The sequence below is a fragment of the Calypte anna genome, chromosome 3 (genome assembly GCF_003957555.1).
Source record: "Calypte anna isolate BGI_N300 chromosome 3, bCalAnn1_v1.p, whole genome shotgun sequence".
In the NCBI taxonomy this organism is placed as follows: Eukaryota; Metazoa; Chordata; class Aves; order Apodiformes; family Trochilidae; genus Calypte; species Calypte anna.
The window spans coordinates 114,358,402-114,384,738 of NC_044246.1; the positions used below are offsets into that span (position 1 = coordinate 114,358,402).

The 26,337-nt window shown below is 49.2% G+C and overlaps 1 protein-coding gene across 1 annotated transcript in view; it reads left to right on the top strand.

Annotated features, from left to right (window-relative positions):
• ELP3 (elongator acetyltransferase complex subunit 3) overlaps positions 1-24,898 on the top strand; it is a 129,370-nt gene extending 104,472 nt beyond the window's left edge. The window contains exon 15 of the mRNA XM_030448574.1: positions 24,487-24,898. Within this exon, the coding sequence (XP_030304434.1) occupies positions 24,487-24,563 (77 nt within the window). The 3' untranslated portion in view covers positions 24,564-24,898. The remainder of the gene's footprint in view (positions 1-24,486) is intronic.
• Positions 24,899-26,337: the final 1,439 nt, after the last annotated feature.

Consider the following 26,337-nt stretch of genomic DNA (forward strand, 5'->3'; position numbering starts at 1 on the left):
GGATGCATGGAGAGAGGAAGCTGCAATTCCTCTCTGCTAAAACCACTTCTTTTGAGAAGAACAGAAAACATCCAACAGTTACTTAAAAATGCTTTGTGAAAGCACTCACTTGGCTAATTTGAGCTGCATTTCAGCAGACTGATGTGGAGAACATATTCTTTGCATCAACATCCAGTGCAAGAACTCTTGTTTTCCTGCATGCACAGTTGGTGGCATCCTGCTAAGACCCTGTCTGGGCTTTTTATTTTTTTCCCCCTGGAGTGCAAAGCACAATATGGTACAGTTTGTCTTTGAATACAGAATACTACATCATCTGCAAATACCACAAATTTTCCAGCTGTTTCCTTGGAGATCTTACCACTTGAATTTCAGCTCTCCTATAGTTTTGATCCGAAATAAAAACACAGCCAGAAGTTCCTTCTCCTTTGGAGGATGAACTTGGTTTTGCTCTTTGGATTTCAACATAGATTTTTCATTTGGAACCCACTGCAAGGTGAGGTCTCCAGCACACTGTAAAACTTTGACAGCTTTTCAGAGGGAAGCAAGGGAGATCTGCATTGAAGCTCTCTCTCAAAGGACTCTGTCTCATTTCCACTGTGTGTTTTTATGGATGCTTTGGTGCAGTGTTTTGTTTAACAGTGTCCCTTCCTCAACAGTCTTTTTCCAGTCTTGCATTTAATGGCTACATTGGTATTAGTCAACTAACCAGCACCAGAACATGCCAACCACCTCCTCAGGGAATGGTCCCTGATCCATGTTCCTGCACGTGCTCTGATGGAGAACTTGGTGGGGCAGTGCTGGTCCCTCAGGGCTGAAACCTGCTCAGGGCTCCTCTTAGCAAACTAAGGGAGTGGGTGGCTGAATTCTGTGCTCTTAACTCTTAGGAGGAAAGGTAGGTGCAAGTAGCAAGCTGTCTCTGATTTCTTCCAGAAGAAATACATGTATTTTTAAGACAGGACAGCATGAAAGGTTTTCATTAGTGGCTAAAGGTTTAGGGCTCATCTCTAAGGGCAGTTCAAGTTCAGCTCTGGTGAGAAATCAGCAGCACTCACCATGGCAGATGTGACTGGATCATGGAATCACAGAATGTCAGGGGCTGGAAAGGAGCTCTAGAGCTCACCCAGTCCAACCCCCTGCCCCAGCAGGATCCCCCAGGGCAGGACACACAGAACACATCCAGGGGGGTTTGGAAAGGCTCCAGAGAAGGAGACTCCACAACCTCTCTGGGCAGCCTGGGCCAGGGCTCCCTCACCCTTATGGTAAAAAACTTTTTCCTCATGTTAAGGTGGAACTTCCCATGTTCCAGTTTATGGCTCCTCATCCTTTCAGAAGCACCACTGAAAAGACACTGACCCCTTCTTCTTGACACCCACCCTGCAGATCTTTGTGAACATCAATAAGATTCTCTCTGTCTTCTCCAAACTAAACCACCCCAGCTCTCTCAGTCTTTCCTCCCCAGACAGATGTTCCAGTCCCTTCATCATCCTTGTAGCCCTCCACTGGACCCTCTCAAGTGTCTCCCTGTCCCTCTTGAACTGGGGAGCCCAAAACTGGACAGAGGATTCCAGATGTGGTCTCAGGAGGGCAGAGGGGGAAGAGAACCTCCCTCAGCTTGCTGGACTTCTTCATGCACCCCAGGATCCCATTGGCCTTCTTGGCCATTGCTGTCCCTCACTCTCACACTCCAGAAGTTTCTCCTCATGTTGAGGTGCAACTTCCTATCTTGTAGATGATCATATAATTGGTTTGGTTTTGAAACACCTTTAAGATCATCAAGTCCAACCATTAACCTAACTCTGCAGAGTCCAGTGCTAACCCATGTCCCTCAGCACCACATCTACATGGCCTGGAAATCCCTCCAGGGATCATGACTCCATCCCTGCCCTGGGCTGCTTGTTCCAATGCCTGACAATTCTTTTGGGACTGAAATTCCTCCTAATACCTGATTTCTGTTGAGTCAGGTGCTAAAGCATCATGTCCCTAAGCACCACAGGGCATCTCATCACCTCCAGAGCTGCTGATCTTTATGGGTCTCTTCCAGCCCAAACCATTCAATGATTCTGTGATAATCTGTGAGCATTCCTTACTCTGGCTTTGAGTAGGGGCATCTCATACTGATTGTTTTAGGACAGCCCATTTCCTAGGCACCCCAGATACCCACTGGTACCCTGCTTTATGCCAGAGCCTTGCTCTGCACTGGTGATCACTGAAGATGCTGCTGGCTTTCAAGATGAGTGAGCCTAGATGCCCATCTCTAGCTCTTGCAGCTGCCAGGGGCCCACTCACCTTTTGGGGAAGGAATCTGGGGACAAAGATAAACCTGGAGGGGTCCAGGAGTCCCTGGCTGATTATTTGCTACAGCCTTGGATTGAATGGGTGGCTTGAAGTTGATTTGGAAATGCAGTTAACTCAAGCCAGACATAATTTCAGATAAAAGTATGGAGGTACAACATCCAAAATAGGCAACACAGTTACAAGTGGCTATGAAAAACAGGAAAGAAAGGGGAAAAAAAGCCACTATATGACTAATCTGCTTTTAGTGAAGTAATATTAGAAATGCCTCTCTCCCAGCCAGATGATTTGCTGCCCATCCTGATCAAGGTAGTATTCAACATTTCCTGACATCTCAGGCTGTGTCCATTAGAGCTTCACTCATTAGAAACCTCTTTTCCTCCATGGCAGAGCATGTTAGCTGCCAGAGCCAATTTTCCTTTTGTCCAGACTCCCTGGATTATTTCAGGCATTTTTTTTTTCCCTCTCCTGCCTCTGCTTGCTTCCTTCCCACGTATAACCTGGCCTCGTAATTAAACATTATTTCACTTGCCTGCAAATGCAGATGTCCCCTTTGTTAGGTCAGGTGTTTTGTCTAGTACTAACTTCAAGGAGGGCTAAAACTCCTTCCCCCTCAGCTGTGAGTCAGTGGCATATTTCAGGGTGAAGTCTTCACAGTTTGGTATTCTCTACCTTGGTACAAAACATGTAAATGGGCAACAAGTGAGTAATTTGTGATTGCCTCTTGATTAAGATCAGTAGGACTACACTAATCAGATTGGGGTGACTGATCCCGACATCTTGCTCCTCCAGCAGCCTGGAATCCACAATCACAAGGCTGTGAATAGAAATTAAACTAATGCCACCTGGATTCTGTAGTCTCCAGGAGAGATAAGAATCCTTCCTCAGGTGGCTGACTCATTTCCCAGGCTCTTGGTGCTGCCTGAGCACTGAGACTCTGCTCCTCCTGCCTCTGCCTTTGGCAGTTTGGGAGAAAACAGAGGTTCAGGACTTTCTAAAAGTGAACCCCATGGAGCATGAAATGGAATGAGGTCACAGGAGGCCCTGGAGCTGCTGGGAGGGCTGGAGCAGCTCTGCTCTGGAGCCAGGCTGAGAGAGTTGGGGGTGTTGAGGCTGGAGAAGAGAAGGCTGCACCGGGGAGACCTTAGAGCACCTTCCAGTGCCTGAAGGGGCTCCAGGAAAGCTGGGGAGGGACTTGGGACAAGGGCCTGGAGGGATGGGAGCCTGCGAGGGGGAAGGGTTTGGAGCTGGGAGAGGGGAGATGGAGAGGAGATCTTGGGCAGGGAGGGAGGGAGGGAGAAATGGTTTGGTTGGACTTGGTGATCTCCAAGGTCCTTTCCAGCCATGAGCATTCTGTGATTCTCAGGTGTGGGACATGGGTTAGTGGTGGCCTGGAATAAGGTGATGTCCTGGCTGGGCTGGAGTGGGCTAGGAGAAGGGGGAAGGGTTTGGAGCTGGGAGAGGGGAGATGGGGATGAGATGTGAGGGAGGAATTGCTTGGGGTGAGGGTGCTGAGCCCCTGGTTGCCCAGGTTGCCCAAGGAAGCTGTGGCTGCCCCATCCGTGGCAGTGTCTCAGCCCAGGTTGGATGGGGCTTGGAGCACCCTGGGCTGGGGGAGGTGTCCCTGACCATGGCAGGGGGTTGGAACTGGATGAGCTTTAAGGTCCCTTCCCATATTCTGTGAAATTTCTTTGTGATGAAGAATATTAAGGGAAGGGAAACTGAGCTGGCATATAAATCAGAGATAAAGTTCCAGGGCACGTTTGACTCTAAAGTATCCTAATTTCCTCATGTAAACAGCCTTTTGGTCACCCTAGAAGTAATAAATTACTTGAGTAATCAGCCTCTCATAGTTGATATTGGATGTTGATTCACAGGCTGCCTTTGAGCTTGCCAAGTGCCAGGGTGTGCTCAGGAGACCTTAGCCCCAGGCTCCAAAGTGTTGCTGGGAGGGTTGCTGGGCTATGGGAGGGCTCCCTGGGGGTTTTGCTTCTAGCACTGGTTGGTTATTTTTAGAAATGCCAATCTTCCCAGCTATTAATAAGAGAAAAAATGGCCCAAGATAAATGGCAAGACGGGAATGTTAATGAATTGATTCTCTGATGTTTGTCTGCTTCAGATTGATGGCTTTGGGGAAAAAAAAAATTAATTAGGGGGGGTTTGGAAGAAGCCAAGGATAAACCCATAGTAGGGGATTCATGCTGTGGAATAGCTCCTGTGTACAACCCTCTGGTTCTTAAGGAACTTCAGTTTTGAAGGTTTAATGCTGTAACAGCTTTGAAAACTGGCTTGATACTGTACTAACTGGGATGTCAGTGCTGGGATGAACAGGAATATTGCTGTCCTTAAGCAAGGACACATCTGCAAAAGCCAGGATTCTGCAAGGTTGGTCTGGTAGGAAGCATGTTTTCTATACACACCATAATATATCTGACAGAGATTTCTAATGTGGCCTGACTTCTGCATGGTAGATCCCAGAGGCTTTCACCTGTCCTGAGCCTGCCCCAGCTCAGCATGTTTTGGAAAGCAGGAGCCTGCCTTGATTTCTGTGGTCTCCATCTGCAGGAGCTTTCCTTAGAGTGGGAAGAGGAAGAACTGGGAAGACAAACCCTACAGCAAAATCTAGTGAGCAGGAGTTGAATGTTTGGGGAGCCCTCTTGTGCTTCTTCCTTCCTCATCAACCCTTTCCCTGAGTTGTTCCCAACTCTCCTCAAGTTTTCTAAAACCCAAACAATGGAAAAAAAACCCCCCACACATACAAAAAAAAATTAGATTTGGGTAGGAAGTATTTAGAAATCAGATTAATGATGGAATGAAGGTGATTTCCATCCCAGTGACACACAGTAAGGCACAGCAGTATAAATAGCATTGAATCAGAACTGTGAGCAAGAGCAGTTCTCAGGGATTTAAAAATAAAGATAATTTTCTGCCATGAGAATCTTCCTCTCTGCCTGGCACTGTTCTTACACTGCCTGTGAGTTGTAATCCTCTTTTTCAAGGCTGCACCAGAGGTTAAGGGCTTAAAGCTTGTTCTTACTCAAAGCTTTGAGTGTAGAGGTCGTGGAGTCGTGGGTTTCAGCTTTGTCATTTTTGTAACCCAAATTTGCTGCATGCTTGCAGCCTGGCTTTTCAACTGCTGCTTTAGTTGAGAATTACTTCTGGCTTATGGCAGGCTTATCTCTGGTGGGCTTTGTTCATCTCTAAAGGCTGTTTTAGAAGGAATAAAGCTCCTTCCTGCTTTACCAGCCTCACCCTGCAAGCCAGGTCACATCCTGCACCCCATCACCCTGCCCAGAGCAGGGTGGGAACATCCCCCTGCTCCTCCTGCAGAGGTTTTCAGGATGCAACAAACAGATTTTCCTTCAAAAGCACTTTCAAACCAGGACTGGGCAAATCATAGAATCCTAGAATGTCAGGTTGGAAGGGACCCCAAGGCTCACCTGGTCCAACCCTTCCCATGTTATTGTTTATCTGAGATATCCCAGCACCTCATAATGTTCATAATGGAATTTAAAAGCATTCAGAGGAGGACAGGGCAGGAGACAGAGCTCTGCTTGTTCTGGGTACTCTTCAGTTTCTGTGTGAATTGGGTTTTCACAAGTTCTCTCCCTGTGTAAAAATCACAGAACCCTAGAATGTCAGGTTGGAAGGGACCTCAAGCCTCACCTGCTCCAACCTTTCTCATATTACTGTTTGTTTGAGATGTCCCATCACCCCCTTGAGCTGAGACTTCAAACTTCCCAAAGTGAGGAAGTCCACCACCTCCCCTAGGAGACCATTCCAATAGTTTCTCTACTCTAGAATATGACCATGAATCCTGGTTATACCATAACCCACCCCAAAAAGCACACAAAGCAACCCTTTTTTCTGTTGTGTCAGAGACTGTTGCTTTATGTTCATAATGGAATTTAAAAGCATTCAGAGGAGGACAGGGCAGGAGACAGAGCTCTGCTTGTTCTGGGTACTCTTCAGTTTCTGTGTGAATTGGGTTTTCACACGTTCTCTCCCTGTGTAAAAATCACAGAACCCTAGAATGTCAGGTTCAAAGGGACCTCAAGACTCACCTGGTCCAGCCTTTCCCATATTATTGTTTATCTGAGATGTCCCAGCACCTCATTGAGCTGAGACTTCAAACTTCCCAAAGTGGGGGAATCCACCTCTTCCCCTGGGAGACCATTCCAATCTCTGGCTGTCCTCAGAGTGAACAATTTTCCTCTTGTGTCCAATGGGAATCTCCCCAGGAGCAACTTGTGCCCATTGCCCCTTGGCTTGTCCATGGGACTCCTTGTCCATAGGGAATCTCCATCCTCTTTCTAGCACCCTGTAGGTACTGACTGAATCCCATCAGTTCCTCTGCTTCCTCAGAGCACAGCAGTTTGCCCTCCTAGGGAAAGAAAGAAAAAAATCAGAGTTTCCCAGCAGACTCTTCCCAAAGCATTTTGTTCTCCCTGCTGTTCACAGAGTAAACAGGTTCAGCTGAACCTCATCATAAGTCTTTTAGCTCTCAGAACCATCCAATTTCTGGACAGAAAAGGAAAAGCAGTGGGATGGAACAGGCTCAGGCGCTGCTTAGGACGAGGGTCCCGAAACCCATGGAAGGTTAGGTTCAAACAAAGGGAAATCTGAGGTCCCCTGCATCAGGGACCCAGGAGTCATCACTGGCAGTGAACTGAGAAATGATGCACAGAGCAAGGCAGGCTGCACAGCAGCTGCCTCGTGGTGTGTCTGGTTAAATATCATTTCATTTGAAGGGGACCTGGGGGACAACTGCGTTTAATCGACTGCGGAATCAGTGACAAGTGCACCAGGAGGGAGCTTGCTGGGGAAGATGAGTATTTGCAAGGCAGGTGAGGAAAGGCTTTTTGGGTTCTGGCAGCACATGAAGAGCACCTGTGGGGATGGGAAACAGTGTCAAGCACAGAGACTCTGGTTTTCATGTCAGGGATCACCACTGCGTGGTTTCTCCGCTCTAGTTAAAGCTTGGATGCTGGTGAGCTTGGATGCTTCAGACCCTGGGTGTTGGTGGTTGTGAGCTGCATCCTCCCAAAGATTCCATCTCCTATCTTGATGTTTGACTCAACCAACCAGGATGAAATATTCACAGTAAGGAGGTGTTTTCCTGGCCTGCTTGGAAGGTTTCTGTGCAGAGCCAGGAGTGTGCCTGCTGCTTGCTCCTCAGCAGGAGGGAGGAGGTGCCCCCCACCACCTGAATCAAAGAGCAAAGTAAAAAAGCAAGTGGCTTGTTTATCATGGAGTCGTTGCTCATTTAAGGTAATTTTCTGCATGAGTGGTGCCTTTCTACTCCTCTGATGTGAGCAGTATATTAGTATGCAGGCTGGGGTAGCTGAATGGTAGACCCTGGAGGCATCACTCCATTATTCAGAGCTCTGGGGAGGTCTGATCTGAAACTGTCTGTTTTTCCATTTTCCAGCATTTGTAATTGCCTGTGTGTTTTCTTTGCCTTTTGTTGGTTTTGTGGTGAGGTTGGGTTGGTTTTCTTCTTGTTGCTGTGTTTTGCTTTGTGGTGGTTTTGGTTTTCTTTTTGCTTTTAGTTGTACCTGCTTTGAATTTCCATCTTTTTTTCCCCTCTCACATAAAAAACCACACTAAAACAATTTTAAACATGTTCCTCCTCTGATATCCACAAAGCCCTTAGGCACTGCAAATGTAAAGCACCTTGGTGTTTGAGCCTAGGAAATGGGCTCAGAAGCTTGCAGAATTTATTAAAATCCCTTTTTCCTTTTTGGCAGAAGGAGAGGCTTGGATTCTGTACTCAGGGTTTTTCTCTCCTTGTGGTCAGATGAGGCTGCTCCAATCCTTCCAACAAAGCTTTCCCTTCCCTTCCCTTCCCTTCCCTTCCCTTCCCTTCCCTTCCCTTCCCTTCCCTTCCCTTCCCTTCCCTTCCCTTCCCTTCCCTTCCCTTCCCTTCCCTTCCCTTCCTCCCTTCCCTTCCCTTCCCTTCCCTTCCCTTCCCTTCCTTCCCTTCCCTTCCCTTCCCTTCCCTTCCCTTCCCTTCCCTTCCCTTCCCTTCCTTTCCCCTTTTACCATTCCAGCCACAGACCTCTCTCTGTTTCTCTTGGGAATGGGATTTCTGATTTTTTAAGCTCTGTTTTGAGGCTGGATCTCTGGGTTTGCACTCCACAGGTGCCAGGGTCCCCTTTGGGAGTGGATGCTGAGCAGTCACATCCCATGACTCAAGCAGTACAGGATTGGGGTTTTTTTCCCCCAGAAACTCCACAGCATCCAGAGGATGGTTTAGGACAAACACACTCATTCCCCACACTCCTCCCATGGTGTAAGCACAACTCAGCCCTCATGCCTGTTATCTCTCAGTCCAATTTACAGCATATTTACTGCTGCCTCTTCCCAAAGACTATGTATAGCCTGCAGAGAGTCATTTTTGATGCTGCTGGCTGCCTGGGGAAGGGACTAAATTCCAGGTAAGCCTGCAGACATCTTCTCAGCTCTCAGCCATTTGTTGCCCAAGGACTTCCAGAGTCAGAGAAGTTACCTTTGTATCTGCTAGCACTTGAGGGATTTTTCTGCCTTGCCAGCCTGTGATAACTGATCAACTTATCTCCCTACCCCTTTCCATGAGCTTTTTAGGGTTGATGGCACTGCCTGGCTGCTGTACCTTGAGCTTGGGAGGAGTAATCCTTCCACTTAGGTGAAGATGGATAAAGGACAGTCCTCCATTCAGATCTCTCCTCTTGTCTCCTTGTGGGTTCCTCTTGCCATTGTTTTGACTTTGCTGCTTGACATCCCATAATTAGCCCCTTCTGACCCTAATCCTGTAATAAAGTCCTTGGGTCCTCCCTCCTCCTACACCACAGAAGCATAAAGCTCCTGACTGGATGGGCTTAAACAAACCCACACTTTGTGTAACAAAGTACAAAACCCAAATCCATTTACTTTAAAAACCCAAATACTTTGTGTGGCTCCTTTGTGGCTCCTCTCAGCAGCAACTGTTCTGATGTCACCCTCTGATTATCATAGAATGTCAGGGACCTCCAGATCACCTGGACCAACCTTTCCAGGCAGGAAATGTTGGTGGTTATCTTTGCCATAAAGGATGAGTGGGGAGATTCAAGGCAGAGCTTTACAGTTACTTAAAGCCCCTGAGCAGTCAGTTTTACAGGACTGATGCCTTTCTCTTTTAATAAAGTGCCACTGTGGCACGTGCTGCAGCAAAATATGTGCCAGAAATGTTTCCCTGCCTCCTTTTGAAATAACCTTCCTCAACTTAAATGATGTGTATTGCAGGTGCAGCTTCAGGAAGGTTCCCATTCCACAGATTTCTGGTGGTTGTAATGCGTGCGTCATCTATTACAGCAATATAGGAGCTGTGGAGAGGCTGTAATCAGCCAGGTCTGCAGGGACACAGAGCAGCCCAGGGTGACAGCAGCACACACACATGTTCAAGGTCACTCATGAGGACTTCTTGCCTCTGGAAAGGTACCCAGCACCTTCTGCCAAAGCACCCAGGTGCTCATCCAAGGCATCCAAGTGTCAGGTGTAGGGTGAGGTGACACAGTCAGGAGAAATTCTTCACTGGGAGGGTGGTGAGCCCCTGGTTGCTCAGGTTGCCCAAGAAAGCTGTGGCTGCCCCATCCCTGGCAGTGTTGAAGGTTGGATGGGGCTTGGAGCAACCTGAGAACAGTCCATAAAAGGGCCATGCAGATGATCAGAGGGATGGAGCAGTTCTGCTATAAAGTCAGGCTGAGAGTTGGGGGTGTTCAGCCTAGAGAAGAGAAGGCTCCAGGGGGACCTTAGAGCACCTTCCAGTGCCTGAAGGGGCTCCAGGAAAGCTGGGGAGGGACTTGGGACAAGGGCCTGGAGGGATGGGAGCCTGCGAGGGGGAAGGGTTTGCAGCTGGGAGAGGGGAGATGGAGAGGAGATCTTGGGCAGGGAGGGAGGGAGGGAGAAATGGTTTGGTTGGACTTGGTGATCTCCAAGGTCCTTTCCAGCCATGAGCATTCTGTGATTCTCAGGTGTGGGACATGGGTTAGTGGTGGCCTGGAATAAGGTGATGTCCTGGCTGGGCTGGAGTGGGATAGGAGAAGGGGGAAGGGTTTGGAGCTGGGAGAGGGGAGATGGGGATGAGATGTGAGGGAGGAATTGCTTGGGGTGAGGGTGCTGAGCCCCTGGTTGCCCAGGTTGCCCAAGGAAGCTGTGGCTGCCCCATCCCTGGCAGTGTTGAAGATTGGATGGGGCTTGGAGCAACCTGGGAACAGTCCAGAAAAGGGCCATGCAGATGATAAGAGGGATGGAGCTGGTCTGCTATGAAGTCAGGCTGAGAGTTGGGGGTGTTCAGCCTGGAGAAGAGGAGGCTCCAGGGAGACCTTAGAGCACCTTCCAGTGCCTGAAAGGGCTCCAGGAAAGCTGGGATGGGGCTTTTCAACAGAGAGGGCAAAGGGACAAGGGGTAATGTTTTTAATCTGAAAGAGGGAAGATTTAGGTTAGATATTAGGAAAAAAATTCTTCATCATGAGGGTGCTGAGCCCAGGTTGCCCAAGGAAGCTGTGGCTGCCCCATCCCTGGCAGTGTCTCAGCCCAGGTTGGATGGGGCTTGGAACACCCTGGGCTGGGGGAGGGGTCCCTGAGCATGGCAGGGGGGGCACTGGGTGGTTTCTTAAGGTTCCTTCCCACCCAAACCAATCTGGGATTCTCTGATCACAGCCCAGAGCTGATCCAACCAAGGCATCTTCTTGGTGCTGCTGTGGCTTCATGGCCTTTATTCCTCTACCTTGAAGGTTTGGAACACAGCTGCCCAATAGCTGAGCAGCTTTTACAGCCCTGCACTGACACACAGCTCAGCAATACCTGAGTGCAGGGTATATCCATGTGTCTGGCTCTGTCTGAGCCTCTCCTGCTTTCAAGCGCACTCTGGGCTGTGAAGCTCTGCTGGCTCCTCTCCAAGTCCTTCATCCCCTGCTCCTCCTTGTTAGAAGTTTTGGGGTTGTGCCAACCAACATCCTGTCCTGGCACCAAAATCTTGCTTTTTAAGGATACGTCTCCTTCTGTCTCAGGGGTAGCTGCTGGCTTTTACAGGTGGATTTCCAGTGTTCCCATCTCCAAAGCCAAGCTGTAGTGTCCACCACTACTTCCCTGTGCCCTTCACGTGTTCCCAGTATGCCAAAGCCACTTTTCCTCTAAATTTTACACAGGTAGCTGCCTCTCTCTTTGCTTTCTGTGGACACAGCAGGGCTTGGTGGTTTCAGTGCTGGTGGCATTTAAGAGAAGTGACAGTTCATGGCTTATTTATTTTACCTCCAGAACCAGAGTTCCTTGCATGAGGTTAAGATGGGGGCTACCACTGTGTATTCCCTTTAGTCACAGCAGAGGAATTGAAGAGCTCCAGTTAGGGATTAGCTGTCTCTATCCCTGTCTTCCCAGCCTAAATCACAGACTCAGAATGTCAGGGGTTAGAAGGGATCTCTGGAGGTCATCTGGAGCAGGTTCACCTGGAATTGCCACAAGGAGAGGTCCAGCACCTTCCTCCTTCCATGTCATCCTCAAAGGGTCAGGGTCTTACCCACTGCCCTTGACAAGCTGAGCTGCCTCCTCTCTTTGCTGAGCCCCAAAGCTGAGATGCTGCTGGTGAAGCTTTTGGTGACTCCAAGGACAAGGATTGGGAAGGCAGAGACCAAATCTTTATGCACTGGAAGGCTGCAAATGACTTTTCAAAGCCTGCAAGCTGGTTCTATAAATACAGCGCTCATGCACGGAGGAGCTGCTGTGACGTCTGTCAGCGTTATCTGTTGATGCTGGCATCAGAAAAGCAGCCTGGCTTGGCTTGTTCCAACAGGATTGTCTCCTTATCTCTCTACAGAAGATGCTTGTTCAGGGTGGGGGGAGGATGAGGGATGAGATTGAATTCCCCTCTTGCAGGTGCTGCCCCTGTTCAGCCCCAGCTCCGGGTGCTCGTCCTTTCTCCTTGGCGCTGCAGGCGTTCTCTCACCCCTACCCACACCATCCCCAGCAGCCTCCAAACATCCTTACTGCCCATTCACTCCCCAGACTAGAGAGGTGAGTGGAACCACAGCCAAATCCACTCCTGCAATGCCTCAGCTTCTGACCCAGGAGTTTAATACCTCCCCACAGCCCATTTTCCCTCCGTCCCAGTGACGTAGCAGCCACATCGCGGCGGTGGGGAGGTTCTGGCACTGCTGCCATTCCCTGCTAGAAGCTAATTACTATGCAGCAAGATGATCACCTTTTTTTTTTTTTTTTTTTTTTCTTTCTCCTCCCCCTCCCCCCAGACCAGGTTTTCTATTTGTGTTCTGTCAAGTAGAAAATTAACATGGACAGAGGCCAGGGATGGTTCACGCCTGAGTGCGCTGAGGCTGGAGGTGGCGAGGGGAAGGCAGGATGGATTTCTGAATGGTGGGTGTGGAGGAGCAGGGGATGTCAAACCTGGCCAGCCCTCTTCCTTAGCCAGATCATCAGAGAAGTCCAGTAACTGGGGAAGAACCAGAGGAAAAAAAAAAAAAAAATCCCCCCTCTCACCAGCCTGCAGAGTCCTAATGAACTGCCCATCTTGGTGGGGTTTGATCAGAACCAAGGTGAAGGAATTCTCTGCAGAGCAAGTGTGGGGTGCTGGCTGCAGAATTTGGAAGTGTGAATTTATATTAATTATATTTTATTTTTATTAATTTATATTAGGGGGAGGGGCACAAAAATGAGCTCTGCTCCCAGGAGAGGCTGAGGAGCTGGGATTGTTCAGCCTGGAGAAGAGAAGCCTCAGGGGGACCTTAGAGCTGCCCCCCAATCCCTGAAGGAAACCTCCAGGAAGGCTGCAGAGGGACTTTTCCTGAGTGTCCAGTGACAGGAGAAGGGGAAATGGATTGAAAGTGCAGGAGAAGAGGTTCAGGCTGGATCTGAGGAAGAAGTTCTTCGGCAGGAGGGTGCTGAGACTCTGGAACAGATTGCCCAGAGAAGCTGTGGCTGCCCCCTCCCTGGAGGTGTTCAGGGCCAGGTTGGATGAGGCTTGGAGCAGCCTGGGCTGGATGAGAGGTGTCCCTGGGCATGGCAGGGGGGTTGGAGGAGGTGATCTCTAAGGTCCCCTCCAACCTCAGCTATTCTGAATGATTCTATTAATTCATTTGCCAGAGCAGAGCCTTTTCAGGGCCTCCTTTTACTGCAGTCATAGAATCATAAGTGGTGTTCAAGTGACTCTCTCCACTTGTATTGCTCCTGGGTCCAGAGAAACACAGGAGTTTGTAGGAGTGCTGTCAGCAACTTACAAGAGGGACAATGAAGCAAACACATGAAAAAGGGATGGTAACAGATTTTACCCTGCCCAGGAATCCTCACTTCTTTTTAATCAGTAGCATTTTTATTTCTTTCAGTGTTTTTATGTTTTTTCTTTAAAATATGTGCAGAAATAATCTTCAAGTGGAGCCAACTGAACTGCTGAGTGTGCCACGGGCTTACAGGAATTCAGTGCAGGGATTCCTGGTAGACATTTCAGGTCTTTCTGCCCTTTTCTCACAGTGCTCTTACTCAGAAGTCATTAGCATCTGGTGTAGCAATCTGCACTATTAAACTGGAGATCTACAGTAACCTTTTAAATTGTTCTTCCTAGAATCACTGAAGTGTTTTCCTTGGAAAAGACCTTTAAGACTAATAAACCCTTCCCCCAGGTGTGCCCCATGTCCCTCATCCCCACATCCCCAGGGCTTTCTCTGAAACCCCTCCAGGCATGATGGGGACTCCAGCCCTGCCCTGGGCAGCCTGGGCCAGGCCCTGACAACCCTTTCCAGGCAGAAATTCTTCCCCAGCTCCAACCTAAACCTCCCCTGGCACAACTTGAGGTGTGCCAAAAGTTCCTCTTGTCCCCTCCCTTCTTCCTGGGGAGCAGAGCCCGACCCCCCCTGGCTCCAACCTCCTCTCAGGGGGTTGCAGAGAGCCACAAGGTCTCCCCTCAGCCTCCTCTGCTCCAGGATCAGCACCCACAGCTCCCTCAGATGCTCCTCACAACTTCTCCAGACCCTTCTCCATCTTCTCCAGACCCTTCTCCACGTTCTCCATCCCTTCTTTATGTTCTCCAGACCTTTTCCATGTTCTCCGTCCCCTCCTCCTTACTCTCCATCCCCTTCTCCATCTTCTCCAGCCCCTTCCCCAGCTCCATTCCCTTCTCTGGACACTCTCCAGCCCCTCAATCTCCTTCTGCTCCTGAGGGGCCCAGAACTGACCCCAGGTACAGAAACATCTCAGTTGTGACACAATTTCTTTCTTGTTCTGGGGTATTAGAGGGGAAGTTCAGGAGGTAAGGGTGGTTTCTGACTCCTGCCTTAATACTGAAACAAATTCTGTGTTATCTTTTTATGCTGAGGTTTCCCAGACAGGTGGGAGATGCCCCATTCCTGGAAATATTTGAGGTCAGGTTGGACAGGGCTCTGAGTGATCTTTAGGTGAAGATGTCCCTGCTCACTGGAGGGTCCAGGTGACCTTTTAAGGTCCCTTCCAACCCAACCATCTGATGATTCTCTGCTGCAGTGGGTGCATGAGGACTCTGTGAGGTGGCTCCTGGGCTCTCTCACAAGGTTGCCAAGTGTTTGGTCCTTGGTGTTTAAAATCTCTTAGCCCAGAGGAGAGAAAATCAATGGGGAATGTTTCACATGGCTGGTGAGTCATCCTGAATCCCTGCTCTGTCACTAATACCATCCCAGCTGGGCTGGATATTTCCACAACCAGCACTGGAAGAATCCTCAAGACATTATGGTCATTATGAGATGTAAAATCTCACAAACCCTTAACTTGATAAATTTGGGTTGAGCAGCAGACACATTTCATTGTCCCTGTCTCTCTCAGTGCCTGCTGGGCACACCTGTGGCAGCACTTTGTCAAAGGGGAAGAGAAGTAACAGTATTAAGTCTTAAATATTTAATTTTGCTTGGTTTAGTGTCAGATCTGTCAGCTCTGCCCTCATCTGTCTCAGTTGAGAGGTGGTGGTGGTGTGGTGGCTTTTTCTCTCCTGACAGGGGATGCTTTCAGCAGAGCTGGGTTTGGGCTGTGGAGTCATTAATGAAATATTGCTGCTCTAGCAGAGGGATCAATGAGATGTAATCTCACCATCTGGAAGCTCTAGGATGGGGTCTCACCTCCTGATTTGCCATTTAAAAATCAGTTCTAGCCAGGTCATCTCCTGGGTGCTAAGAGGAACCCCAAAAATAGCATGGTGTCAAATCAGTTCTTTAATTCTACTGTTTATTTAATTTAATTTTTTTTTTCTAAGTGATTTGTTAGTCTTGGTTTTGAGATTTGTCCTTAAGAACAAATCAAAAAATCCCCAAGCAGTCCTTCTGTTACCAGGATAAACCTTTTCCTCTGGCTTTCCTTGGCAGCTCTGCACCAACACAGCTTCTCTGCAGTGTGACAGGGTAAGAGGAATCATGGAATAGTTGCTTTGTTTCACTAAAACTTCAAAACCAGCTCCCTGTTGCACTATAATCCTTACCACCAAAATCCTTTTCCAGAGTGGGTTTGGTTCATCTGTATCCCACAAAGCACTCGAGCTCCCACCCTTTGGTCTCACTCCAGAAAATTTGCCCCTTTAAATTACATTTGGGGCTTTTTTGGTGTTTGCCAAACTGACTCCAGCAAATCAGAAGTGGCTCCTGAAACTGGTGTCCCCAAAAATCCCTTTTTCTCCTTGAAATTGCTGGTGAGTCAGTGTCTGGTACAGGATTTGTCACGGGTCATCTTGACCTTGCAAATTGAGATTTTTTCCTCTACAGGGGTTGCTGAGGTTCCCTCTGCAGCCAAGGCCAGGAGAGGCTGAACCAGGACAGGGACCTCCTCTGGAAGGTTTGGGATTTCTGTTTAATAGGACTAAAAGGAGATGAGGAGATGCTGCCTTTCAGGTCAGAGATGAAGAAGGGAGTTGGCCAGGTCCCAGACCAGGCCAAACCATTCTAGATTTAAACTAGGTTAAATCAAATTATATCCTAAAGTCATTAAGGTTGGAAAAAAACCCCATTGAACCCAACTGTCAACCCAGCCAACTAAATCATGTCCCCAAGTGCCACCTCTGCATGGTTTTTAAACATTTCCAGGCATGAGGAGTCCAGCACTGCCCTGGGCATCCTGTTCCAATGCTTGCCCACTCCTTTAGCAAAGAAGTTGTTCCTAATATCCAATCTAAATCTTCCCTGGAGCAACTTGAGGTCTTTTCCTCTCCTCCTGATACCTCTAACATCTGGTAGAGGTTGCAAAGGGGACATTAAAGGTCATCTCTGCTGGTTGCTCAGTGGTTTCCTACTCCAGTTTTATTTATCAAGCCCAAGATCTGACCACGAGTTGGAGGAAGGATCAGCTCTAGCTGACAGGGACTGCTTCTCCTTGTGTGTGCTTCAAATCCAGAGTGGATTTAAAGAGAGCAGGGACTGGATTTGATTTGGGACTGGTCAAGGGGGGATGCTGGGGTTATTTAGAGCTTCCTACATGAGGGTCACAGCTTCAAAGAAAATCCACTCTTAAACCTGAAACCCATCAGTGTTTTGCAGTAGTGGAGTGAGTTGTTGGGGAGGTGGAGACCCAAGCTTCAAAACTCTTTGTTGTGGCTTTTTTGGGTTTTTTTGTTTTTTGTTTTTTTTTATCTCAGCCTTGCTTTGTGATTTCAGACAAATTACTCAGCTGCCTGGGATCTTGGCTCTTCTACTGGGACGTGGTGCTGACACTACCTCCCTGCTAGACAGAGGTGTTATGAAAATAGTAATTTAAAATCTCTGGGAAGCAATCTGGGCAGGAAGAAAGCATGACTTGTATCTGACAGGAAAAAATTCTGCAAAAAGAGAGGCTTTTGGGTGCAGATTTCTCTCCCAGGTCCAACAAACTGCAACACCCAGACTGAAATCTGAGCTGCACACCCAGAGTGTGAGCAGCAGGGCCAGGGAGGGGATTGTCCCCTCTGCTCTGCTCTGGGGAGACCCCCCTGGGGTAAAGCTGTGTCCATCTCTGGGGTCCCCATCAGCAGAAGGACCCGGAGCTGTTGGAGCCAGTGCAGAGGAGGCCCTGGAGCTGCTGGGAGGGCTGGAGCAGCTCTGCTCTGGAGCCAGGCTGAGAGAGTTGGGGGTGTTGAGGCTGGAGAAGAGAAGGCTGCACCGGGGAGACCTTAGAGCACCTTCCAGTGCCTGAAGGGGCTCCAGGAAAGCTGGGGAGGGACTTGGGACAAGGGCCTGGAGGGATGGGAGCCTGCGAGGGGGAAGGGTTTGCAGCTGGGAGAGGGGAGATGGAGAGGAGATCTTGGGCAGGGAGGGAAGGAGGGAGGGAGAAATGGTTTGGTTGGACTTGGTGATCTCCAAGGTCCTTTCCAGCCATGAGCATTCTGTGATTCTCAGGTGTGGGACATGGGTTAGTGGTGGCCTGGAATAAGGTGATGTCCTGGCTGGGCTGGAGTGGGCTAGGAGAAGGGGGAAGGGTTTGGAGCTGGGAGAGGGGAGATGGGGATGAGATGTGAGGGAGGAATTGCTTGGGGTGAGGGTGCTGAGCCCCTGGTTGCCCAGGTTGCCCAAGGAAGCTGTGGCTGCCCCATCCCTGGCAGTGTCTCAGCCCAGGTTGGATGGGGCTTGGAGCACCCTGGGCTGGAGGAGGTGTCCCTGACCATGGCAGGGGTTGGAATTAGGTGACCTTTAGGGTCCCTTCCCACCCAAACCAGTCTGGGATATTCTATGATTCTGACACCAGAGTCCTGATCCCAGCACAGAACATGTGGGTGTCCTTGTCACTCAGTGTGGGGCTGGGACATCCACAAAGCCACTTCCAAAAATAAACCCTTGCTCAAAAACTTCAGACTCTTTGGGGAAGCTGTAAGAGGTAAAATGCTGAGGGGGGTTGGGTTTTACACTCCAGTCCATCCACCAGCATAGGATGGTGGCTCGAACTTCCCTCTTGCCTGTTTTCCAGGGAAAACCCTGACCATGGCAGGGGTGGCACTTGAGCTTTAATGTCCCTTCCCTTTAATGTCCCTTCCATCCCATTTTATGCTCCAAAACAGAGGTTGGGTTGAGTGAGTTTGCTTCTGTTAATCATGAAGCCTTTCCTAGAGAAAGGATGGGATGCTCCACACACAGTGAGATCAGTGTGCAATGTGCAATGAGATGCTGAAATCACAACTCTGAACAGCAACACTAATGAGCAAATTGTGGTTGCTGCAGCAGCAGGAGGTCATGAAACACTGAACCCTCCCAGCCCTGGGTTGAGTCCCTCCAGAGGCTGCTGAAACCCATGGGAAGAATTGCTCTGTAGGGAGAAAGCTTCAGTGCTGCAAATGTGCTTATGGGTGCATAGAAAAACATCCAGAAGAGTTCCCATTGCTCTGTTTTTACAGGAGATTTATTGAGTTAGGGATAGCCTCATTTATCTTTTAAAGAAAATAAAATTATTGCACTGCTGTTTTCCATTCCTGTTGCCTGGATTGTGTTTCCCAAGGACTGCCAAACGTTTGTTGTTCTCAGTGATTCTCAGCAGAATCTGTTGTTTTAGAACATGTTTGTGTTTCTTCTCATCGCTCACTTGAAAACCCAGCCTTGTATTTGCAAGGTACTTGGGTACCATTCCCAGATTGTCAGAGGGTTTTTATCACCCAGTATCTTCAGGAACTTTGGAGAAATGAGTTGCCAGTTATCTAAAGGAAAAAAAAAAAAAAGCAAACCAACAAAACCTTTACTGCAGGGATTGATGTAAGGCTTGTTCTTTGGTTTCTGAAATCAAAGACTTTTTTTTTTTTTCCTGGTTGCTCAGACGTGCCCAGGATTTCTCATGGTGTTAAGGAGGTTGGTTGTTGTCTTCTCTCTCCTCAGTGCTGAGATGGCACTTTGGTCACCTCAAATCCTTTGCCTTTTCCCCGTTCATTGTGGTTGGGTGATTCACATGGAACATTCCTGGAGATAAAATCCAACATTTTGGAGAAGTGTAACTGCCCAGGCAAACTCCTGAGAGGTGGTGGAGGGATCTGCTGGATGCTCTTAACTCCTGCATCAGTTCAGAGATGTGGTGTGTGGCTTTTGGCTCAGCATCCAGGATATAAAAGACAGGAAACCATTCTCTCATCTCATTTTTCTACCACTCTTATGGATTTGAAACCCTATTCTTGACCATTCTTCTGTAAGCAGATTTTGCCAACATGAAGAGCAGGGATTGGCTCTGAAGCCAGCTCTGGATCCTTAAGATCTGGTGCCCTAAGTGCTTTTTCCTGGAGTGTAAGTATTGGATAGCACTGGGTTTCACAAAGCATTTGTTGTTCCTGCTTGGATTTGGTGGAGGTGAAAGCAAGGAGTGTAAAAAACACCTAAAACTTTTCTTCTAGCAGCCTGAATCTCCACCAAGAGCCCTGGTGAGAAGAGGGTTGTGTGTGTTTGCTCACTCACCACTGACATCAGGCTCCAAGCCACCCAACCTCAAGTCTTGAGAGCTTCTAAAACGTGAACTTTGTGGTCTCTGTCTGGCAGCCTCTGAGTCCTCCTGATGCTTTGGCAGCCTTGCTCTGATCATGGGAGAGATGAGGTTCTCTCAGAGCTTTTGTTTGCTTGTTTTGCTTTTCCAGCTGTGTTGAAAGTACAGATATTTATGGTCTGTCCCATGGAAGGGGCAGCTTCCAAACCTCCTGCCTGGCTCTGTGTTCTACTGCTGTCCATGGGAGTACAGGACATGACTGCAGAAGCATTGGTTGCTTCCCTCTCTTTGCCTTTTCAAAGCCACAATTAGATTCCAGAACATTTCCCTGGCAGAACATTGCTCATCCTCTCCACAAGAAGCAACCACGGCCACCCCAAATCCTCATGGCTGGCTTGAAATGAAATCCATTGCCCTTTGGTGAACACAGCATCACCCTTTCCTCTTGCCTGCACTAACCTCAAATCTTTTCCCCAGCACCTTTGAAGAAGAATCCTACATGCCAGAGAATCATGGAATCACAGAATGCCAGGGATTGGAAGGGACCTCTGGATCACCAGCAGGATCCCCCAGGGCAGGACACACAGAACACATCCAGGGGGGTTTGGAAAGGCTCCAGAGAAGGAGACTCCACAACCTCTCTGGGCAGCCTGGGCCAGGGCTCCCTCACCCTTATGGTAAAAAAAGTTTTTCCTCATGTTAAGGTGGAACTTCCCATGTTCCAGTTTATGGCTCCTCATCCTTTCAGAAGCACCACTGAAGACACTGAGCCCTTCTTCTTGACACCCACCCTGCAGATCTTTGTGAACAGCAATAAGATCCTCTCAGCCTTCTCCAAACTAAACAACCCCAGCTCTCTCAGTCTTTCCTCCCCAGACAGATGTTCCAGTCCCTTCATCATCCTTGTAGCCCTCCACTGGACCCTCTCAAGTGTCTCCCTGTCCCTCTTGAACTGGGGAGCCCAAAACTGGACAGAGGATTCCAGATGTGGTCTCAGGAGGGCAGAGGGGGAGGAGAACCTCCCTCAGCTTGCTGGACTTCTTCATGCACCCCAGGATCCCATTGGCCTTCTTGGCCATTGCTGTCCCATGGAGACCTCACTGCCCACTGGGACTCTCAGGTCTTTTTCCCTGGAGCTGCTTTCCAGCAGTTCAGCCCCTAACCTGGCCGTGGTGTCATTCATAGAATCTTTCAGGTTGGAAAAGCTCAAGAAGCCCAACCATCATCTCTACAAAGTTCTCCCCTAAACCACATCCCCCAACACCTGAATGGCCCTGAAACCCATCCAGGGATGGTGACTCCACCTGGGCAGCCTTTTCCAGTGTCTGACCACTCTTTCTGTGGAAAAGTTTTTCCTAATACCCCATCTAAACCTACCCTGAAGCCATTCCCTTGTGTTCTGTCACTAATTCCTCACAGATTCCTCCAGCTGATCCCATTGTCCATGCAGGGTCCTGAAACCCTTCCTTGAGTGAAGCACTGGGCTGGGTGGTTACTCCCAAATATCCCTTGGAAGAGGCTTCATAATCACCAGGACTGATATAAATTGGGACAATTGGGCAAGTTCAGCTGACTCAGGGCACACAGGGCCCCACCAGCCCCTTCCATGGAATATTTGGAGGGGGAAGGAAGCAGTGAGCCCCAAGCTGCATCGTGGGGCAGGATTTCAGTGACTGCCAAGAGGTGCAGGGATAGAGAGGAGTCTCCTGTGTGCCTCAGTAAGCCTCTGCTATGGAAATTTTATGAACTATTAGTAGCTCTTTAATGATCCTGAAAACAATCTCATTTTCACTTAGTTCTGTGCCTACTGAGCCGTGGTGAAGGAATCTTGGAGGATCCTGGAGCCCGGGATGCAGCAAGGCAACATTGCTGTGTTAGGGCTGAGTCACAGGGGATTTATGGATGGGTTCTGCAGGGGCAATGAGATCTGAGGTCTGCCATCCTCTGGGTAGCAGTCCTGTGCCAATGTGCACATCCTTCTGGGCCAGGAGTGTTTGACCCTGATGCTGTGGTTGCTTTTTCTCTCTTCTTCTCTTCTCTTCTCTTCTCTTCTCTTCTCTTCTCTTCTCTTCTCTTCTCTTCTCTTCTCTTCTCTTCTCTTCTCTTCTCTTCTCTTCTCTCGTCTTCTCTTCTCTTCTCTTCTCTTCTCTTCTCTTCTCTTCTCTTCTCTCTTTTCTCTTTTTTCTTTTTCCTATTCCTTTCCTTTCCTTTCCTTTCCTTTCCTTTCCTTCCTTTCCTTTCCTTTCCTTTCCTTTCCTTTCCTTTCCTTCCTTTCCTTTCCTTTCCTTTCCTTTCCTTTCCTTCCCTTCCCTTCCCTTCCCTTCCCTCCCCTCCCCTCTCTTTCTCTTTCTCTTTCTCTTTCTCTTTCTCTTTCTCTTTCTCTTTCTCTTCTCTTCTCTTTCTCTTTCTCTTTCTCTTTCTCTTTCTCTTTCTCTTTCTCTTTCTCTTTCTCTTTCTCTTTCTCTCTCTTTCTCTTTCTCTTTCTCTTTCTCTTTCTCTTTCTCTTTCTCTTTCTCTTTCTCTTTCTCTTTCTTTCTCTTTCCTTTTCTCTCTTTCTCTTTTTCTTTTTCTCTTTCTCTCCCTCTTTCTTTTGTTTTTTTATTTATTTATCTATTTGTTTGATCTATTTGTTTTTACTAATTTTATTTTGAGGTTCAAACGTTAGGGTGAAAAGCTGCTTTGGGGTTCTGAATCACTCAGCTTCACTTTCACTTCACTGTTACTCAGATACTTCCCAAAGAAAAGAACAAAAAGTGACTGAATCCTCCAGGAGCCATGGCCAGAGGATGTCCTGGGAAGATTGCCAGGAGGGACTCTTCCAAAAAGCCTCAGCTGGGCCCTGACCATGGGGCTGAGGGCTGGGAAAGCCTCACTGGATCCCCTGCCTTTCAGGAACATGGGTGATGGTGAATCTGGAAGGGATTGCTTGAAATCTGCTCTGCTGAGGTCAAACTGGGGGCTCCTGCTCAGTCTTGGGGGCACCTCCTGTGCCTCCTCCTGCTCTCAGGATTTTCCAGCTGAAGGAGAGAGGTGCAAGAAGTGACAGGGGCAGGGCTGAGGTGACACCTGAGATGCTTCATGAAGTAGCAGGGTGTGGGACCCTGAGGCATCAGCAGTCTCCTGGATGCTTTGATCCCCTCGCCCTGAAACCAGGAGGAGTTGGTGCTTTACTGGGTGTCCTGGTTTGGGACACTGGGGCCACTTCACAGCTTGGAGAGGGATGGAGGCAGCAGCCTCAGCTGCCTTCTTGAAAATCCACACCTCTCCCAAGGGTTTCAGGGAACTGGGGGGGAAGGGGGAAGTGTTAAATAGCACCCATCAAGGTGGTTCTGAAACCATCAGCTCTGTTCCTCTGTTTTCCTTGACCCTCAAGAGGTTCTTCAGCTTTCTCTCATCCTTTTCACCAGGTTGTTGTGGGCCACAGGTGGAGTGGCTGTGCTGGTTTGCTGTTGAAATCTGGATGTCAGGCCCCAGAATCTCTGCTAATGAACCCAGAGGATGATTTATTTTATTTTTTTTTTTTAGGCAAGATATTGATAAAAGGGGATGCTTTACTCCAGAGATTCTCCCATGCAGAGATCAGGAAGAGGGAAGTGGATGTGTGCAGTGGGCTTGGATTTTTCCTTGGCTGAATGAATTTGAGGCCCTTCAGGATGTTTTTAGCTGAGGACAGTGCTCTGCTGCAATGTCCCAGGGACTTTGCCACAGCTTGGAAATAAATTTGCTCCAGCATCCCCCAGTTTGGGGTTCTTTGTGGGTTTTCAAGCTCTTCCCAGCTCCAGGTGGAATGAGGGGGTAGGAGGACATCTCAGGTCTGTTTTTTCAGGTGTCTTTTCCATAGCTGAGCTTCATCTGATGCTCTGTAGGATGTTGGCTTGGGGGGGTGTCTGAAGCTGGGGTGCTGAAGCTGCTCAGTGAGGCGAGTTCAGGGGCTGCATCCAAGAGGGGTGAAAGTGGGGTTGGCCAGGAAGGGGTTAACAGGACACACAGGAGCTGCAGCAATTCCTAGAGAACCATTTGCAAGTTCCCCAGTTTCCAGGAACCAGCTGAGATGAGAGGGATGAGGAGCTGCTTTGCTTGATGGAGAGCCCTGTCCCAGCTGTCCCCTGCCCCCTCAGCAGCTGCGCTGGCGATGATGCTGAGGTCTTCTTCTCCCCTCCTCTCCCTTCCTCTTCCCTCCCCTGCTCTCTGATATCTGCACCTGGCAGGGAAGAGATAAGGTGAGGGAGAGGTGGGGGACCTGGCCTGGGGTGGGTGGGCTGCTGCAGGAGATGTCATTAAAGGAGGAAAGAGAGGGAAGAGGCTGTTGGGGAACGTTCGGCGCTGTTCTTTTCAAGGAGGAAATTGGATTGCAGGCTCAGAGCCCACTTGTCTGTCTGAAGTGGAGCTGAGCTTGTTTCCAGGAGCCCTTGGGCAGAGTCTCAGGGGGGGTTTTAGAGCCCTTCAGTTCCTGGGGATGCTGCCTGCACCTGGGCTGCCTCCTCTCTTTGGGTTTTGTTTTACCTTTGCTGCCCTTCCCATGTGGCATCCTCTCTCCCTCACAACTTTTGTTTGCAGGGCAAAGGACACACAGTCTGATACAGGGCAGAGAGAACAACTCCATTCTTGCTTTTCCTCCTGAAAAACACCAAAATTGGGCCAGATGCTAAGGAGAAAACAGCCCCAGCCCAGCATGGCACAGGGAGACCCAGCCCTGGCTCTCGGGAGAGGCTGAGCTCCTTTGGGCACCATCCCAGGAGGTGACTTCCCTGCTTGCTCATCACACTGAGTTCAACCTTTCTGCCTTTCTTCTCCCAGGTGTTGGCACAAGGAATTACTACAGGAAGATTGGCTACGAGTTGGAAGGACCTTACATGGTGAAAAAGCTGGACTGATCCCCCAGGAGCTCCTCACCCTGACCAGCTGCTGGGGGCAGAGCAGAGGAGGACTCATCCTGGAAACAAAGCTGAAGGTGATGAACAAAACAGCTGGAAACCAAAGGCTGCCATCTGCCAGAACCCAGAACAGCAACTGGGACCTCCTCTGAGATGTCACCCTGCCCCATGAGGTCCCTGTCACCCTGTCCCATCCCCAGGAGGGGCTCTGATAGGGGACTGAAGTGTTGGTGAACTTAAAGGGCCCCATCATGGCTGTGAGCCCGTCAAGGGCCTTTTAATGTTTCAGCATGGAAATTGTGTGGGTTGTTCTGCAACATGAAGTGATTCCTTTCTCTGTGTGTGTTTCTTTGTACTGTTCATCCCAAGTGATGCTCTTTGATCCTTTTACTGTCAGAGACCATGAGGAATGAAAGCTGGTGCCTTGCTGGGGGTAGGAGTTGGAGATGAAAACTTACACTGAAGCTCTCAGGGACACACAGCCATGGAGTACCAGAGGTTAGAAGGGATCTCCAAGGTCCAACCTTCCTCCAAACAGGTCCAGTTAGCTCAGGATGGAGGTGTTCGAGTGCCTCCAGGGTGGAGATCTTCAGTGGGTGTGGATGGAGCCTCCATTATCCAGCTCCCCAGTATTTGACCACCCATTTGTTGGAAAAGTTTTTCCTAATACCTGGTGGCATTTTATTGTGTTTCAGCTTGTGCTCTGTCACCATGGACAACTCTGGGGAAAGTCTGCTGCTGGTCTCCAGATTTCTCCTTCCACATCCCATACTCCCAGTGCTGGAACCATCCTCATGGCCTCTGCTCTGTTTTTGCAGTCAGGGTTTCCAGCACTGGCTCTGCTGCTTCTCCAGCCTGGATCCCATGGATTTGGCCATGAGGATGTCACACGGCAGCAGTGTCAGAGGCCTTGGGCAAGGTCACAGCTCACAACATCACTGTTCCTTCCCTGTGTCACCTCACAGGCAGCAGTGGGGTTGCTCAGGCTCACGGGATCCCTCCTGCCTCTTCCCAACTCTCTCTTCCCCTCTCCATCCCCATCTCCCAGCAGGAGAAAGCTTGGGAGAAGGTTCAATCCCTCTTTTTCCCACCAGAGATGTGGGGGCTCCTCAGATCCTCCTTGGTGGGAACCATCACACACCTTATCCAGGCATCAGGAATCCTATCAGGAGCAGGGTTTTTTTTTTTGCAAACAGAGAGAGGTGGGACAGAGGAAGAAGCTGTGACCCTGAGTGATGTGCTCAGCACCTTCCTCACCTCTCCCCAAGCTGCTGGAGGTGACCCAAGGGCTGGTGGGTGCCCTTTGGGTGCCTGCTCAGCTTCACACAACCAGGAGGGAGCAGCGGGAGCTGCGATCGCCTCCGCTTCGGGGGCTTTTGGGTTTTTATAACATTTCAATCAAGGTTGAAACCCAGAGAAGAGAGGTTGACATTTCAGGTGTTGCTCTAATAAATGACTCTGTCAGGAGCCTTCAGGAAACCTGGCCAAGCAAGGAGTGCTGGGGTATGTGATTGACAAGGAGGAGGAGGAAGGAGGAAAAGCTGCTGCCCCGATCTGTGGCTGCTCCCACCAGGAGGTGGTTGGTGATGTGGGCAGAAAAATCTTGGAGAGACCCAAAATACCCAGCAAGGAGGTGGTTACTGATGGAGGTAAATGCTGGAACTTTGTGTTTGAGGGGCTGGGGAGTCAAAAACCACAGAGCAGCTTGTGGGTGCCTCATAGAATCATAGAATCCTAGAATGGGCTGGGTTGGAAGGGACCTCAGAGATCATCG